This window comes from Genypterus blacodes, unplaced genomic scaffold (genome assembly GCF_046128005.1).
Source record: "Genypterus blacodes isolate CSIRO-AG114 ecotype Tasmania unplaced genomic scaffold, CSIRO-AGI_Gbla_v1 ptg000037l_1, whole genome shotgun sequence".
NCBI lineage: Eukaryota > Metazoa > Chordata > Actinopteri > Ophidiiformes > Ophidiidae > Genypterus > Genypterus blacodes.
Genome location: NW_027466850.1, coordinates 2,058,831 through 2,071,646, shown reverse-complemented (window position 1 = coordinate 2,071,646; position 12,816 = coordinate 2,058,831). Strand labels below are relative to the sequence as shown.

At 43.4% G+C, this 12,816-nt stretch overlaps 3 protein-coding genes across 3 annotated transcripts; 2 read left to right on the top strand and 1 right to left on the bottom strand.

Annotated features, from left to right (window-relative positions):
• The first annotated feature begins 836 nt into the window (after positions 1-836).
• LOC142996366 (transcription factor HES-2-like) lies at positions 837-1,472 on the top strand. Its single transcript, XM_076147343.1, has 2 exons — positions 837-950; positions 1,065-1,472. Exons 1-2 carry the CDS (start codon positions 888-890, stop codon positions 1,470-1,472), a joined length of 471 nt encoding a protein of 156 aa, XP_076003458.1. The 5' UTR covers positions 837-887.
• A 4,972-nt stretch (positions 1,473-6,444) lies between these two features.
• Positions 6,445-7,049, top strand: LOC142996188 (transcription factor HES-5-like). The gene is made up of 2 exons (XM_076147089.1): positions 6,445-6,530; positions 6,642-7,049. Exons 1-2 carry the CDS (start codon positions 6,468-6,470, stop codon positions 7,047-7,049), a joined length of 471 nt encoding a protein of 156 aa, XP_076003204.1. The 5' UTR covers positions 6,445-6,467.
• Positions 7,050-10,535: 3,486 nt separating this feature from the next.
• On the bottom strand, positions 10,536-11,140 carry LOC142996187 (transcription factor HES-5-like). Its single transcript, XM_076147088.1, has 2 exons — positions 11,055-11,140; positions 10,536-10,943 (listed from the first exon to the last, which is right to left on the bottom strand). The coding sequence occupies exons 1-2, from the start codon at positions 11,115-11,117 to the stop codon at positions 10,536-10,538; spliced, it is 471 nt and encodes a 156-aa protein (XP_076003203.1). The 5' UTR covers positions 11,118-11,140.
• Positions 11,141-12,816: the final 1,676 nt, after the last annotated feature.

Here is a 12,816-nt window from a genome sequence, read left to right as displayed (position 1 = left end):
AACTTGCAGGGCTGCGTCCCTCACAAAAGCTCCATTCAAAATCTCTTTGTAGTTCACTGAACACCCCATTCACTGCCTCAGTGTGGGAAAGTGAGATCAACTTTCTACCCACCAGAACCTGTGAGGCTCCAGACAGAGGACACATCTGCTACATCTGGACACCATATTCAGGCTCATTGCAGCATCACCTTTCTTCTAATTGCAACACTTAGAGTTTAATGTTTATATTCTAGGTTCCTTGACTGATGTTATTTTTTTGAATACACAGCAAAAAACAAGGACATGCAAATGAGCTCCAAATTAGAATTAGCTATTTTTATTAATTGATTCATTTTCTTAATTAATAGATTTTTAACAGATGAGAAAACTAAACTCCTGAAATGCAGTTTCTGGACAAAAACACACATTTGCATTAATTGGTTGAGTGGACCAACCAACACACTTGATCAGTTCCTGTGATTAAAGGATTCATTAGGATTGAAAATCAAATGAAGGATCAATGTCAGTGTCCCTCGTGTGTGAAGGGATGATGAGCGTGTGCTCAGTCAAAGTCATTGATCCCAGCATCAGGCAGTAGATGTGCTCTCTCTACAGGGTCACCACTTTCCCACATTCACACAGAGCTCTGTGAGTCTCTGTCCATCACCCCCCCAGTCCTCCACTTGTTCCCCTGAGATCTAACCATTGTCCCCAGGCAATAAGAGCATTCAGCATGCTGCAGCCCTCATTGTATCACCAAGCTCTCTGATTGGCTGAGACTGTGAGAAAGTCCAACCAAACCAAGACCCACACATTCATATGGAGATGTGGGACTATAAGTAGGAGGGAAGCAGCCAGCAGAGATCAGATTCTCACTACAGAGACCTCGACAGTACAGAGATCCAGCCATGGCACCTACAATCACTGCAGCAATGACCAATTCTCAGGAACATCAAACTCTGACCCACAAGGTAAATTGAAGTCTCAAGAAAACTTAATGTCAATTCTTTATAATTTGTTTTTGTAGTGTCTAAGCTTCAGAACCCTGAATAAGTTTATTCATGACTTTACTTCTCTTTCTGCAGATCAGAAAGCCTCTTGTGGAGAAGTTACGTAGAGAGCGAATCAACAGCAGCATTGAGCAGCTCAAGTCTCTCCTGGGTCCAGAGTTCCTCAAACAGCAGCCTGACTCCAAGCTGGAGAAAGCAGACATCCTGGAGATGACAATTTACGTCCTCACACAAATGAAACAGCAGCAACATGTGGACACTGCAGCTGTCAATCAGGGCTGCTCCAGGGGTGTCCAAGAGGTGGCACACTTCCTGTCCAAGGAGGAGGTGAAGACACAGTCCCAGAGAAGACTGCTGAAGCTGCAGTCTTCCCCTGATAAGAACCTGAGAGAGGCTGATTCCTCTCGGCTGAGCTCCACAGTCCAGACCAGCTTCACTAAAGAGAAGAGTCCAGTCAGCAGCGCTCCCTGGAGGCCGTGGTAGACACTTACAGACTGGAGCTTCTACCAGACAAACTGAAATGACCATATTGGTCAAATTGGAAGGGAATTCCATGAAAGTTAAGAACTTGTTCTTTGTATGATCAGAAATCTGTTGAACTGTTAGTGATCAAATTGATCCTAAACTTACATTGTCCTTTTTTGGACATTGTGTCATATTGACCATGACCTCATACTCTTAATCTATGTGATTAGTCAACATTGATCTGTTATAAGATCATGTATTTTCAGTCCTTTTTCTGAAAGGTGTTCTTAACTTGGTAGTTATAAATTGTTATACATGTGTTCATGTTTTCTTTGATGAAACCTTATTGACATAACTGTCTATTAATCTGCTCTCATCACTTTGTGATTATCTTCATCTGACCTGTTTTAAGGTCACATATGTCACTTCTTAAGTGTTAGTAATCGTTTTGATCAAACTGATCAAACATTGTACAAATACCTTTGTACTGTCACAATAATGGACTTGATTCTATCGTCTCAATCTCTGAACACTGATCTGTTGTCAGATCAACATGTATTCTTTACACATTCCTGAAATGTTGTCTTAACCTGGTGTTATTAGATATTCTCATGTCACTGTGTCTTTTTGTTGACACTTATAGACTGAAATATCTATGAACCTGATATCATCACTATGTGATGAGCTCCATCTGATCTGTTTTAAGGTCACATTGTTCTCCTTTGCTTTTCTTATAAAGTGTAAATGATGCTCACTTTGACACCTGTCAAACAATGAGTTATGTCCATTGAAATATAAGTGTTGTCTTTTGTAAAGACAGTTGTTCCCCTGCTCTCTTTGAGTACAGTGTGTCTTGGAGAAATGTCCAAGCTATTGTTGTGATGTATCATCACCTGCATCTGCTTCAGTTGGAGCTTCATTGCTTTATCAGGCTCAGTGAGTCTGTTTGAATAAACAAACATTGAATCAGTAATTTGTGTTATCAATTGCATCACTTTTTTCTTTCATTTTAACTATACATTTTCTCCAGTTTTGTTTATTGATCTTGTCAAGTCAAGTCAACTTTATTTCTATAGCCAAGTACCACATACAATGTCCCAAAAGGCTTTACCTTGCCAAAAACTCCAGGGAAAACCGTAATGTATAAAGGAAAAACGAAGAAACCTCGGGAGAAGCAATTTCAAGAGGGATTCCTTCTCCACTAATGGCAGGGCTCTGCAATAGGAACTTCCATAATTTCAATGTTTGAACCAGTTTATTCACAATTCACATTTAACAATCATAGGTTTTCATGTAGACTGCGCCGTCTGCAGGCCAAGGGGGCAGCATGTGTCCCATTATGTTGTCATGACCAACGTATTACTGAGTGAAAAGCAGACACTGAAGTATGACAGTATGAAGAAATTAGAAGGCCCTGAAAGTATGAAGGGCCTAAAGGAAGTTTGAATGTATTCTAATAGGAAATGGCTGAAAAACCTGAAAAAAGTTACCAGAAATACCGGAAAAGATTTTTAATGCTTAACAGGTGCCTGAAAGAAAGAAGACTGAAGGTCACAAACACGTCTGAATGTTTTTCTTTGTGTTTGAGTGGCAGTTAAGCTCAAATTCTTTGCAGTAGAATAATAATTCTAGCAGAAATTAAGTTTCACAAGTTTAATCATAGTTTTTTTTTTAACCTAAACTTGTGTTCATCTTGCAGTTTCACTTGAAGTTGCCTTGGAAATTTAGAAATATTCAATCTTTTTATGTTTTAATCTTTATTCTGCAACTACATTCAAATGTTCCTGCAACACACGAAAGTGTACGCACATACATTTAAGGTTTAATACATTTACTCAGTTAGAAACATATATTCTTTAATTATTTATCTGTTAATAAACAGTAGGTCCATGCACATGACGTGTTCACCAAATCCGAAGTGTACTTAGCGATCGAACATTGAACGAAGTTGTCATTATTTGTCAAAGATAATACAGTATTTTCAGTAAGAGCAAAAGTGCGCTGTCCGTGGTGCTGAAATATGGGCTTCATTCAGCAACACCACGATGGTGAAGTAACTCATTCAAATAAACAAAGATTGTGAGCACACGCATAATCATTAGGAATGTTTAATAATGTGTGTAGAATAAATATATCCATGTGGAAAAGATGCAGGTATGAAGGCTTCTGTTACAACGTCTTTACAAAAGGCAAAATAACACACAGACATTATGACTGCCGGCCTCAACGGTTGTAGTATCTTTTGCCTACATTGTAGACAAGAATTTGTGCAAATATTGCACGATATTGGACGCTCGTAGATTTGCACAGAAACAAACAAACCTTATCAAGCATAACATGGCTGCTCAGAGCCAACTAACAGTCCAGGATACAAATATATAACTCTATATCACTGTGGTAACAGTGTGTATGTCCGAGCTACCACGGCCTCCAGAGTGACCCTTGGGACCGCGACGATGACCTGGACGTTGACCGCTTCCTCGACACTGTCCGTCGGCTCTGCCCCCCTGACATGTGCCTGTGCAGGGCGGTTCTCTGGAGCACGTAGAAGCGCTTGATTTCCTCTCTCTCGGCGGGCCGCAGGGGGGCGTGGAGCGACAGGTGCCGCAGGGTCTCCTGCAGACACTGGGAGAAGCCTTGCGAGTAGCTTGGCGCTGCGGCGCACCCCTGGGCGCTCTGCCTCCTCTGCTGCAGCAAGCTCAGCGCTAGCTCCAGGATGTCCGCTTTCTCCAGCCTGGACGCGGGCTGCCCGCCGCTGGGCTCCACCCGGTGGAGGAGCGCCCTCAGCTGCTCGATGCTGTGGTTGATGCGGTCCCGTCTCACTTTCTCCACCATGAGTTTCCGCATCTGAGTCAAGAGAAATACAGATTAACGTTAAGCAACATATAATCAGAAGTGTGTGTTATTGTCAAATGAATGGATGAACATCATGAATGTCTTTTCTCACCTTGTTGTTATCCGCACATGTAGTTTTGTCTTCCGGCCTGTTCTGAGTGATAGCAGCCATCACGAGATAAGAAGCAGACAAATCGCCTTCCAGTGTTTCAGTTCTTAAAGCTCAGATGAGAGAAGAGTCTCTGTGTGAGTGTGTGTCTCTGTGTCTGCCTGTGCGCGCAGGACCTGGAGCCTATTTATAGGAGCCGGGGGGCGCAGCGTGTCGCGCCCTGTGCATGGACATGTAACACCTGAGACTTTCCCACAGTCCTTAAGCGAGGCGGCCCTGTCATAAAGCTCGGGACACCAAAGAGCGTCTCCTTCATCTCCTCCTCTTCCTCCGTCTGCGGAGACAGAAGCGTGCCAACGTGCACCACGCTGAGTGCACACTGCAAAAAGGGCGCCACCCAGGCACAAAGTGAGTCTGTGGATCTGTTCAGCCTCTCAGCGTAAACTTTAATAACCAACAATCAGAATCTCATGAGACGTCAATCAGTTTCCGTGTGTGTTTGCTTTTACAAACGTCATTTCTAGAGATGTTGGCGTCTCTGTTGCGCTGTAAGACTCGTGCGGATTGTGTGCAGATTGAGTGCAGAGTGTTTCATGCAGTGTGTCTTACTGTGAGAAAGGGGAGGTATGCGTCGTTTGATCCAGCAGGTGTGAAGAGGGGAAGCATGAAGTGTCTCAAGCACACGTCCACACCGACATCAAAGACGATTGAGCCAACACGCGTCACCCAGCGGGACAAAGTCAAGAGAGACTGTGAAATACTGAGCAGGAGAGTCTCAGGCTGTTGATTCATACGCGTCATGATCCAAAACAACAACTCCAGACACGTTGGAAAGATAAGAAAATAGTTACACATGCACAAAGTTGAGAATTGAACTGCCTTCTTATACTTGAATTATACTTACATATGGCCACATGCATAAACACCCTCATCATGCTTATGTGATTCTCTGAGCTAAGTTTGGAAAATTGTAAAATTGGTGGTAAATTTGTGAATGAGACAGAAATCCATTCCAGTTCATTCAGCCAGAGAAACAAATGGGGGGAGACAGGACAGGTTGGTCCACATGGGGCTCTGGGGGGGCAGAGAGTTTATGGTTGAGGGGGTAGTGGACGTGTGGAAGTGTGGAGGTGTGGAAGTGTGCCTTCTCCCGGGAGAGAGATGGAATAATGGACTTGACACATCGCTTTATGAAGACACACTGACACTGGCAATTCAAAAAAGAAACTCTAAATGTAAATGTGTGTATAAGCACGGCATCATTCTGTTTCAAATGCTGACACATTTCAAACACACAGGAGGAGGAGTGCAGACAGGATATTCTGATATTTGAGCACAAATACTGCTTTAGAGAAGTTTGTGTTTTGAACATAGTAGTAAAAGAGAAACTGGGATACTAATGCAGAAAGATTTAAAGTGTAGACTGAACCTTTGACTGCTCCAGATGTGCCTCCAGATGTGCCTCTGCCATCAGGGTATGAATGGATGAATGTGAGGTCATTGTGAGGACCTTTGGAGAATAGTACTGGACATTTATTTGATCAAAAAAAAAAGAAACTCTGGTAATGAGTTTTATCTTCATTTAAAATAAACCAATATTTTCTTTATGTACTAATTGAAGATGTTTGAGCTAAATCCATCTGCAGTGGCACAGAGTTCAGTGTGTGAATCCAGCATGTGCCTTATCTTTATGTCTTTACTGGCCCTTATCGCACCGTCTGCTGTCTCACCCGCTCACACATCTGCAGCAGCCTGCTCACATCAGACAGAGGGAAGGTTCTCAGGTAATAAAAGTGTAACGACCTGCTTGTGTTGGGTCTGCACCTTCAGATAGCTGCAGCAGCGCTCCCTCCGCTGAGGCCATGAGGCCAGTTAACCATGAGATAATTGATGCCTCTCTCCTATTGTTGTGTCGGCCTCGCCCACTGGCCTCAGAGTGTGGGAAAGCTAATCCTGCCTGGGACTCATGGCTTTGTAATGCTAATGTCCAGCTATAAATACAGGAGAGGGAACCTCAGTCAGATCACAACTCACTCTGCTCTCTCAGAGAAACCCTACTCCTCACCAGAATGGCTCCAACCAGCTCAAGAGACTCTCCTTACTCAATGCTCTCCACCAAGGACAGACATAAAGTAAGTTCTGACATCATCCACTCATGCCACATTTCTTATTCCTGAACTGTTTCGTCTGTGTTTCCATGAAGTGAATGTATCTCTGACCAAATTCTTCTTCTTCTTCTGCAGTTGAGAAAACCAGTTGTGGAGAAAATGCGCAGAGATCGCATCAACACCTGCATCGAGCAGCTCAAGGCCCTGCTGGAGAAAGAGTTCCAGAAGCAGGATCCCAATGCCAAGCTAGAGAAGGCTGACGTCTTGGAGATGACTGTGTCGTTCCTGAAGCAGCAGCTGCAGCCTCAGCACGCCGCTGCCAGCAAAGCACACGGCGAAGGCTACTCTCAGTGCTGGAAGGAGACGCTGCATTTCCTGTCAGCCAATTCTCTGAAGGAGGTGACGCTGCCTCACCTGCAGTACATCCACGCTGCCCACAGAGCCGGCAGGGACGTCTGCACCTCATCACCATCCTCCCCTCAGCTCCAGGTCCCAGTCAAGCAGCTTCCCAGCATCACCAAAGCTGTGTGGAGACCTTGGTAGAAGGTCCAGAGACTCTTTCTCACTCACACTGGATGGCTGTTTAACCATCTTACACGCTGTATAGAATATTTCTATATTCAATAATTTCCTGTTTTACTGTGTTGGACAGGAAGCACTGTTAAAAATGTTTGAATGATTTACTTTCTCCAGTAAGCACCTGTTGTGTGTTTACTGTTAGCGCTTCTTGTGAAATGTTTCTGCTCTTTGTAAATCAGATCTGTGACTCCTGTGGAGTTGATATGACTTTATAATGCTGTGCATAATGTAGTGGAGAGGAATTCTCTGATATATTCAATCTTCCATGTGGAGTGATTCTGATTGTGACCTTTTGTAAAGGAATACTGTGATATTTGTTCATCAGGATCTACTCAGTTGAGCCTAAATCATTTGTGCCAACTGATGTTTGAATAAACTGATATTGTTATAAATTTTACATTTTGAGTGATTCTGCTTTTTTCAATTTCAAGTGTTGAATGAATAGTTCCCTCTATATTTTATAGTTCTCTACAATTTTGCCAAATATTCCTTGTATGAAGGAAATGAAAATAACATCAAAAGAGAGAGAATATCTCTAAGGTCAAACATGAATATTTCACTGACCACTTCTTTTCGAATTTAGATGACTGATTAGTTTTTACTACATCTGTATTGATCTGCTTCTTCTTTAACATCAGTATCACTCGAGTGTGTTTGAACACACATGTACACAGCAATCACACTGAACCCTTTGTTTCATACAAACAAATGACCGAGCTCAGGGTTTAAATGCTTCTCTATTAACACTTCTATTCAGCATTTACACCCATTGACTGAGCTGAATTTGATATCCAATGTTTGTGTAGGAGTTTACCTGCTGAGGGTTTTTCACGTAGGACACACAGAGGATCAGTGTGAGGGAGGTGGCCTGCATAAGTCCATGGAGCCATGCATATATGTGTATTGACATATTTGGAGCAATCATCCTCGTGGCCCTGGTAAGTCGGATTGAGGAAGCATGCTGTCACACGTGTGTGTGTGGGGGGGCGCCCGTGAGTGTGTGTTAGTGCCTGTGTGCCACTATTGCCCCAGAGTGCCTGCCGTGTGATTTGTGCACTAAGCCCCCGGGCTGCTGTTGAGTCGTCAGCTCTGTCAACTCTGGTTTCATCAAACAGCTGGTAAGCTGAGCCGCTGCCGGGCTGCAGGGCGCGTCTCCCCTGTGTGGAGTCTGCCTCTCCACAGCTTTCCCACACTCCTGAGCCTTTCTCTCCCTTCATCCCAGGACAAAGGAAGTGTGCCGTGTTAAATTATCCTCTAGCCACAGTGGTGAGAAACCTCCTCACCCAGATGCCTCCCCTCCCTTTGCCTGAATCTGGAGGGAAAACCTGACAGCCACAGCAGGAGGTGGACAAGTAACTAAGTACATGAACCATTTTAAGATACTTTCAAAGTAAAGGGAAATATTGTACTTTTTATTCTCCTATCTGGTGAAAATCACTTGTCTTTTTGTAATCACTAAAGTTTTACAAAAGACAAACTTTATGTATATCAAGTAAAAGTCAATGATGCAGTTCATCTTAGACAAGACTGCAATCTGCCAACTGACCTTAATGCAAACAACTCCCCCAAAATTGGAAAATCCTAAAAAAAAAATAAACAAAAAAAAAAAAATTCCCGTCTGATTTTATAATATTATATTTTCAAGTCTAGTTTCTCAAATTTTGTGAATTCTTTTGTGAATTCTTCTAAATAATGTAAGTAAGAAGTAAAGTGATATACATTTAGATTCTTCATTTAAGATGATATAGGGAACATTCTTCATAGTTACTACTTATACTTCAGATACTTGAGTACATTTTACTGCTGATACTTATTTAGTTTGACTTAAACACAATGTTAATGGCAAGAGTTGTACTTGACTGGATAACTACTCCCAATAAAGGAGAGCCAAATTGCCAGTCAGGGAAAAGAGACCAACAGGAGAAGCCTGCAGTAATACAGTTTATTGGTGTAGTATACACAACATTGATGACGAGGTGAGTGTGCCTTTGAAGCGCTCAGTGTTGATGTGTTTATGAGCAGAGTGCCTGTCTGGCCTGTAACCAGACCTGCATGAAACCGTGGGAAGTCCCTGCCCTGCGTCTGAGGCAGGCAGGTGTAAAGCAGGCCTGGTCTGCTCTCCCAGGTGAGAGCAGATGGGTGAGACACACTGGCCCTGGAGTAAACACACACAAAGTGATCCAAATACACACCTCATAAACTGACTGAGAGTTGAATTTGCATGTTTATAACATTATAAAGAGGGCATAGGTTTTGAACCTGTCTCAGCAAGTATTCAGTCATAGCAATCTGTCTATGGCCCACTTAATTCTAATGTTTGAATGTTAAATGAAATCCGCTAAATACAATCAATTGTATTGATCCCAAACCTGATAACAAATGCAATCCACATTCCTCCTTTCTCCCAGGAGACACACACACACACACACACACACACACACGCACGCGCGCGCACACACTCACACACACACACACACACACACACACACACACACACACACACACACACACACACACACACAAATGAATTGCCACTGATGTTATCTATTGTGTGGTTGGGACCTGTATTGGTAAAGGTTGTGGGAAAGTGAGAGCACCTCTGCACCCGTGAGGTCAGATGGCTTGTTGGTGGTTTACACAAAACACCTCTCAGTCATTCAGTGATTAATGAGAGCAAATCACAATCAATACAGATGTGTGTGTACTGTTGCTGTGAGATAAGACTCCTCTTCATAGCAGGTCTGACCTCTCTACACTGCCAATTATTCAAATTGACAGTTTAGACATAGTCAGGTGATTTAATCTAGAAATGAATAAAAGTGAGAATAGCTTGTGTGCACAATCAGGAGAAACAAACAGATAGAAGAGTATGATGATGTATAAAAGGTTTATTTTGAGCGAGTCAATTCTCATATGAGATAACATGAGCTCATTATCAAGGCTTTACTTTTCTACAAGAAAAGTGTTTTCGTTTTTTCACATTCAATCACTTTACCAAGTAATTGTAACAAACACACAGTGTCAACTTTTCATGTCATGACATAACAATAAGTCCTTTGGAACACTTTAGGAGTCCCAACAAAGCCTTTATAAAAGGCATTAAGTACACCAAAACATCATTTTAACACACATATAGAATGTCAATGAGGTTTAAGGCAAAGTTTCAGTTGACTCGGCAACCACCTATGTGAAGACAGCATCTTTACAAACAATCCTCTCTGGAAATAAGAGGATTTACAACTAAAATGGTGCATCAACAGAGCACAAACTGAATGGAACACATTCTCCAATTTGAAGAATTCTACTCTTCCATTCTTCTTTAAGAGCATCAGAAAGTTCATTTGAAAATTAAAACGTCCCTTCAGTAAAATACATGGAAATCAATCTCCTACAGCGTGTAAGATGGTTCAACAGCCATCCAGTGTGAGTGAGAAAGAGTCTCTGGATCTTCTACCAGGGCCGCCACACAGCTTTGGTGATGCTGGGAAGCTGCTTGACTGGGACCTGGAGCTGAGGGGAGGGTGGCGATGAGGTGCAGACATCCCTGCCGGCTCTGTGAGCAGCGTGGATGTACTGCAGGTGAGGCAGCGTCACCTCCTTCAAAGAATTAGCTGACAGGAAATGCAGCGTCTCCTTCCAGCACTGAGAGTAGCCTTCGCCGTGCGCCTTGCGGGCAGCGGCGTGCTGAGGCTGCAGCTGCTGCTTCAGGAACGACACAGTCATCTCCAAAACGTCAGCCTTCTCTAGCTTGGCATTGGGATCCTGCTTCTGGAACTCTTTCTCCAGCAGGGCCTTGAGCTGCTCGATGCAGGTGTTGATGCGATCTCTGCGCATTTTCTCCACAACTGGTTTTCTCAACTGCAGAAGAAAAAGAAGAATTTGGTCAGAGATACATTCACTTCATGGAAACGCAGACGAAACAGTTCAGGAATAAGAAATGTGGCATGAGTGGATGATGTCAGAACTTACTTTATGTCTGTCCTTGGTGGAGAGCATTGAGTAAGGAGAGTCTCTTGAGCTGGTTGGAGCCATTCTGGTGAGGAGTAGGGTTTCTCTGAGAGAGCAGAGTGAGTTGTGATCTGACTGAGGTTCCCTCTCCTGTATTTATAGCTGGACATTAGCATTACAAAGCCATGAGTCCCAGGCAGGATTAGCTTTCCCACACTCTGAGGCCAGTGGGCGAGGCCGACACAACAATAGGAGAGAGGCATCAATTATCTCATGGTTAACTGGCCTCATGGCCTCAGCGGAGGGAGCGCTGCTGCAGCTATCTGAAGGTGCAGACCCAACACAAGCAGGTCGTTACACTTTTATTACCTGAGAACCTTCCCGCTGTCTGATGTGAGCAGGCTGCTGCAGATGTGTGAGTGGGTGAGACAGCAGACGGTGCGATAAGGGCCAGTAAAGACATAAAGATAAGGCACATGCTGGATTCACACACAACTGACAAGTGTGGCAGGGGAAATAACTGGATTTACCTGAAAGATGAAGAATCAAAAGCACAAACTGTATCTCACACAGTGGGTGTGGCTGCTGTTTATTTGGGATTCAAGCTCTCAATGCCAATGCAATGAAAAGAAGTCAATAATTGGCTTTGCGTGATGGGGAGCAAAACAGACACTTTGCATCACATTCTTGGCTCCGCTTTCATTCTCTCATCTCCAGAGAGAACAAGGCACCGGGGAAAAATGAGAGGGGGAGACATTCCCAATGTAACTGTCAATTAAACAGTTATCCTGTGGCCTCCGGGAAGGCACACTTCTATTGTCTGACACCTCAGCCCCAGAGCCACTCCTCCTCCTCTTTCACTCGCCCCTTATATGTAATAAATGGGAAAGAGAGTGTGGGAAAGGAGGTTGGGATCCTACTCACACATCCTCCAGTCAATAGAGTGCACCCCAGCCTCCCCCCTCCCCCCTCCTCCCCTCAGAGAGCCTTTCAACCCGGAGGCCAGATCACAGGCACCGCTGAGCCTGAGGGACACGTGTGGGCTCCCTTTTCCCGCCATCGTTCACAATCACCTGGCCCTGTGTGTGTGGGTGTCTGTTGGAGTGTGTGTGTGTGTTTGTGTCTACACAAGTGTGTGTATACTCGCCCTACTGTTTATTACACCTATCATCTCCTCCAAGCCTCAAACACCTGCCACTCTGGACTCTGTGAAGGTGATTTGCGTTTTATGTGCAGATCCATTTATAAATGTACAATTAAATGGCAAATGTTACACATCTGGTGCCATGAAATGTGGAAACTAGAATAGTTCTCCACTTAGTGCATCATTTTTAAGCATGTAGTCTTTTCATTCAATGGTACGGTTCACAGATCACTGATGTGTGTCGCAAACATTAATTCTTCAGTGCTGGATTGTAGATGGAAATAGGTCTGGTCATCTAGTTGATCACTTTTTTCTTTAGTTTCTAATTTCTAGTGGAAATATTTTTTAGAAATCCAAGTCCAAGTTTACTTAGACTCAAATATTGTCATTGGAATATTGTTATTAAAACAATATGTCACCTACATGTTTCAAACCTTCAAGCTTTACCACCCAAGTCCATCAAAGTTTAGATCTGCCCACCTGCTAAACACCAAAACCATGCATGCTGGGAATAATTCCTACCAATAAACTAAGTTTGGATAGGTGATAACTGTTGAGTTAACTTTTAATTGCAGAGTAAAGAATGTGAGTATAATGTGCTCGGTTGCCCTGACAGAACGAGGAAATTACTGAGCAATT

Excerpts from the sequence above, each read along its gene's own strand:
- LOC142996366 (XM_076147343.1), top strand. The coding sequence starts at position 888 with ATGGCACCTACAATCACTGCAGCAATGACCAATTCTCAGGAACATCAA. Across the intron at positions 951-1,064 it reads ATCAAACTCTGACCCACAAG|ATCAGAAAGCCTCTTGTGGA; the intron begins GTAAATTGAAGT and ends CTCTTTCTGCAG.
- LOC142996188 (XM_076147089.1), top strand. The coding sequence starts at position 6,468 with ATGGCTCCAACCAGCTCAAGAGACTCTCCTTACTCAATGCTCTCCACC. Across the intron at positions 6,531-6,641 it reads CCACCAAGGACAGACATAAA|TTGAGAAAACCAGTTGTGGA; the intron begins GTAAGTTCTGAC and ends CTTCTTCTGCAG.
- LOC142996187 (XM_076147088.1), bottom strand. The coding sequence starts at position 11,117 with ATGGCTCCAACCAGCTCAAGAGACTCTCCTTACTCAATGCTCTCCACC. Across the intron at positions 10,944-11,054 it reads CCACCAAGGACAGACATAAA|TTGAGAAAACCAGTTGTGGA; the intron begins GTAAGTTCTGAC and ends TTTCTTCTGCAG.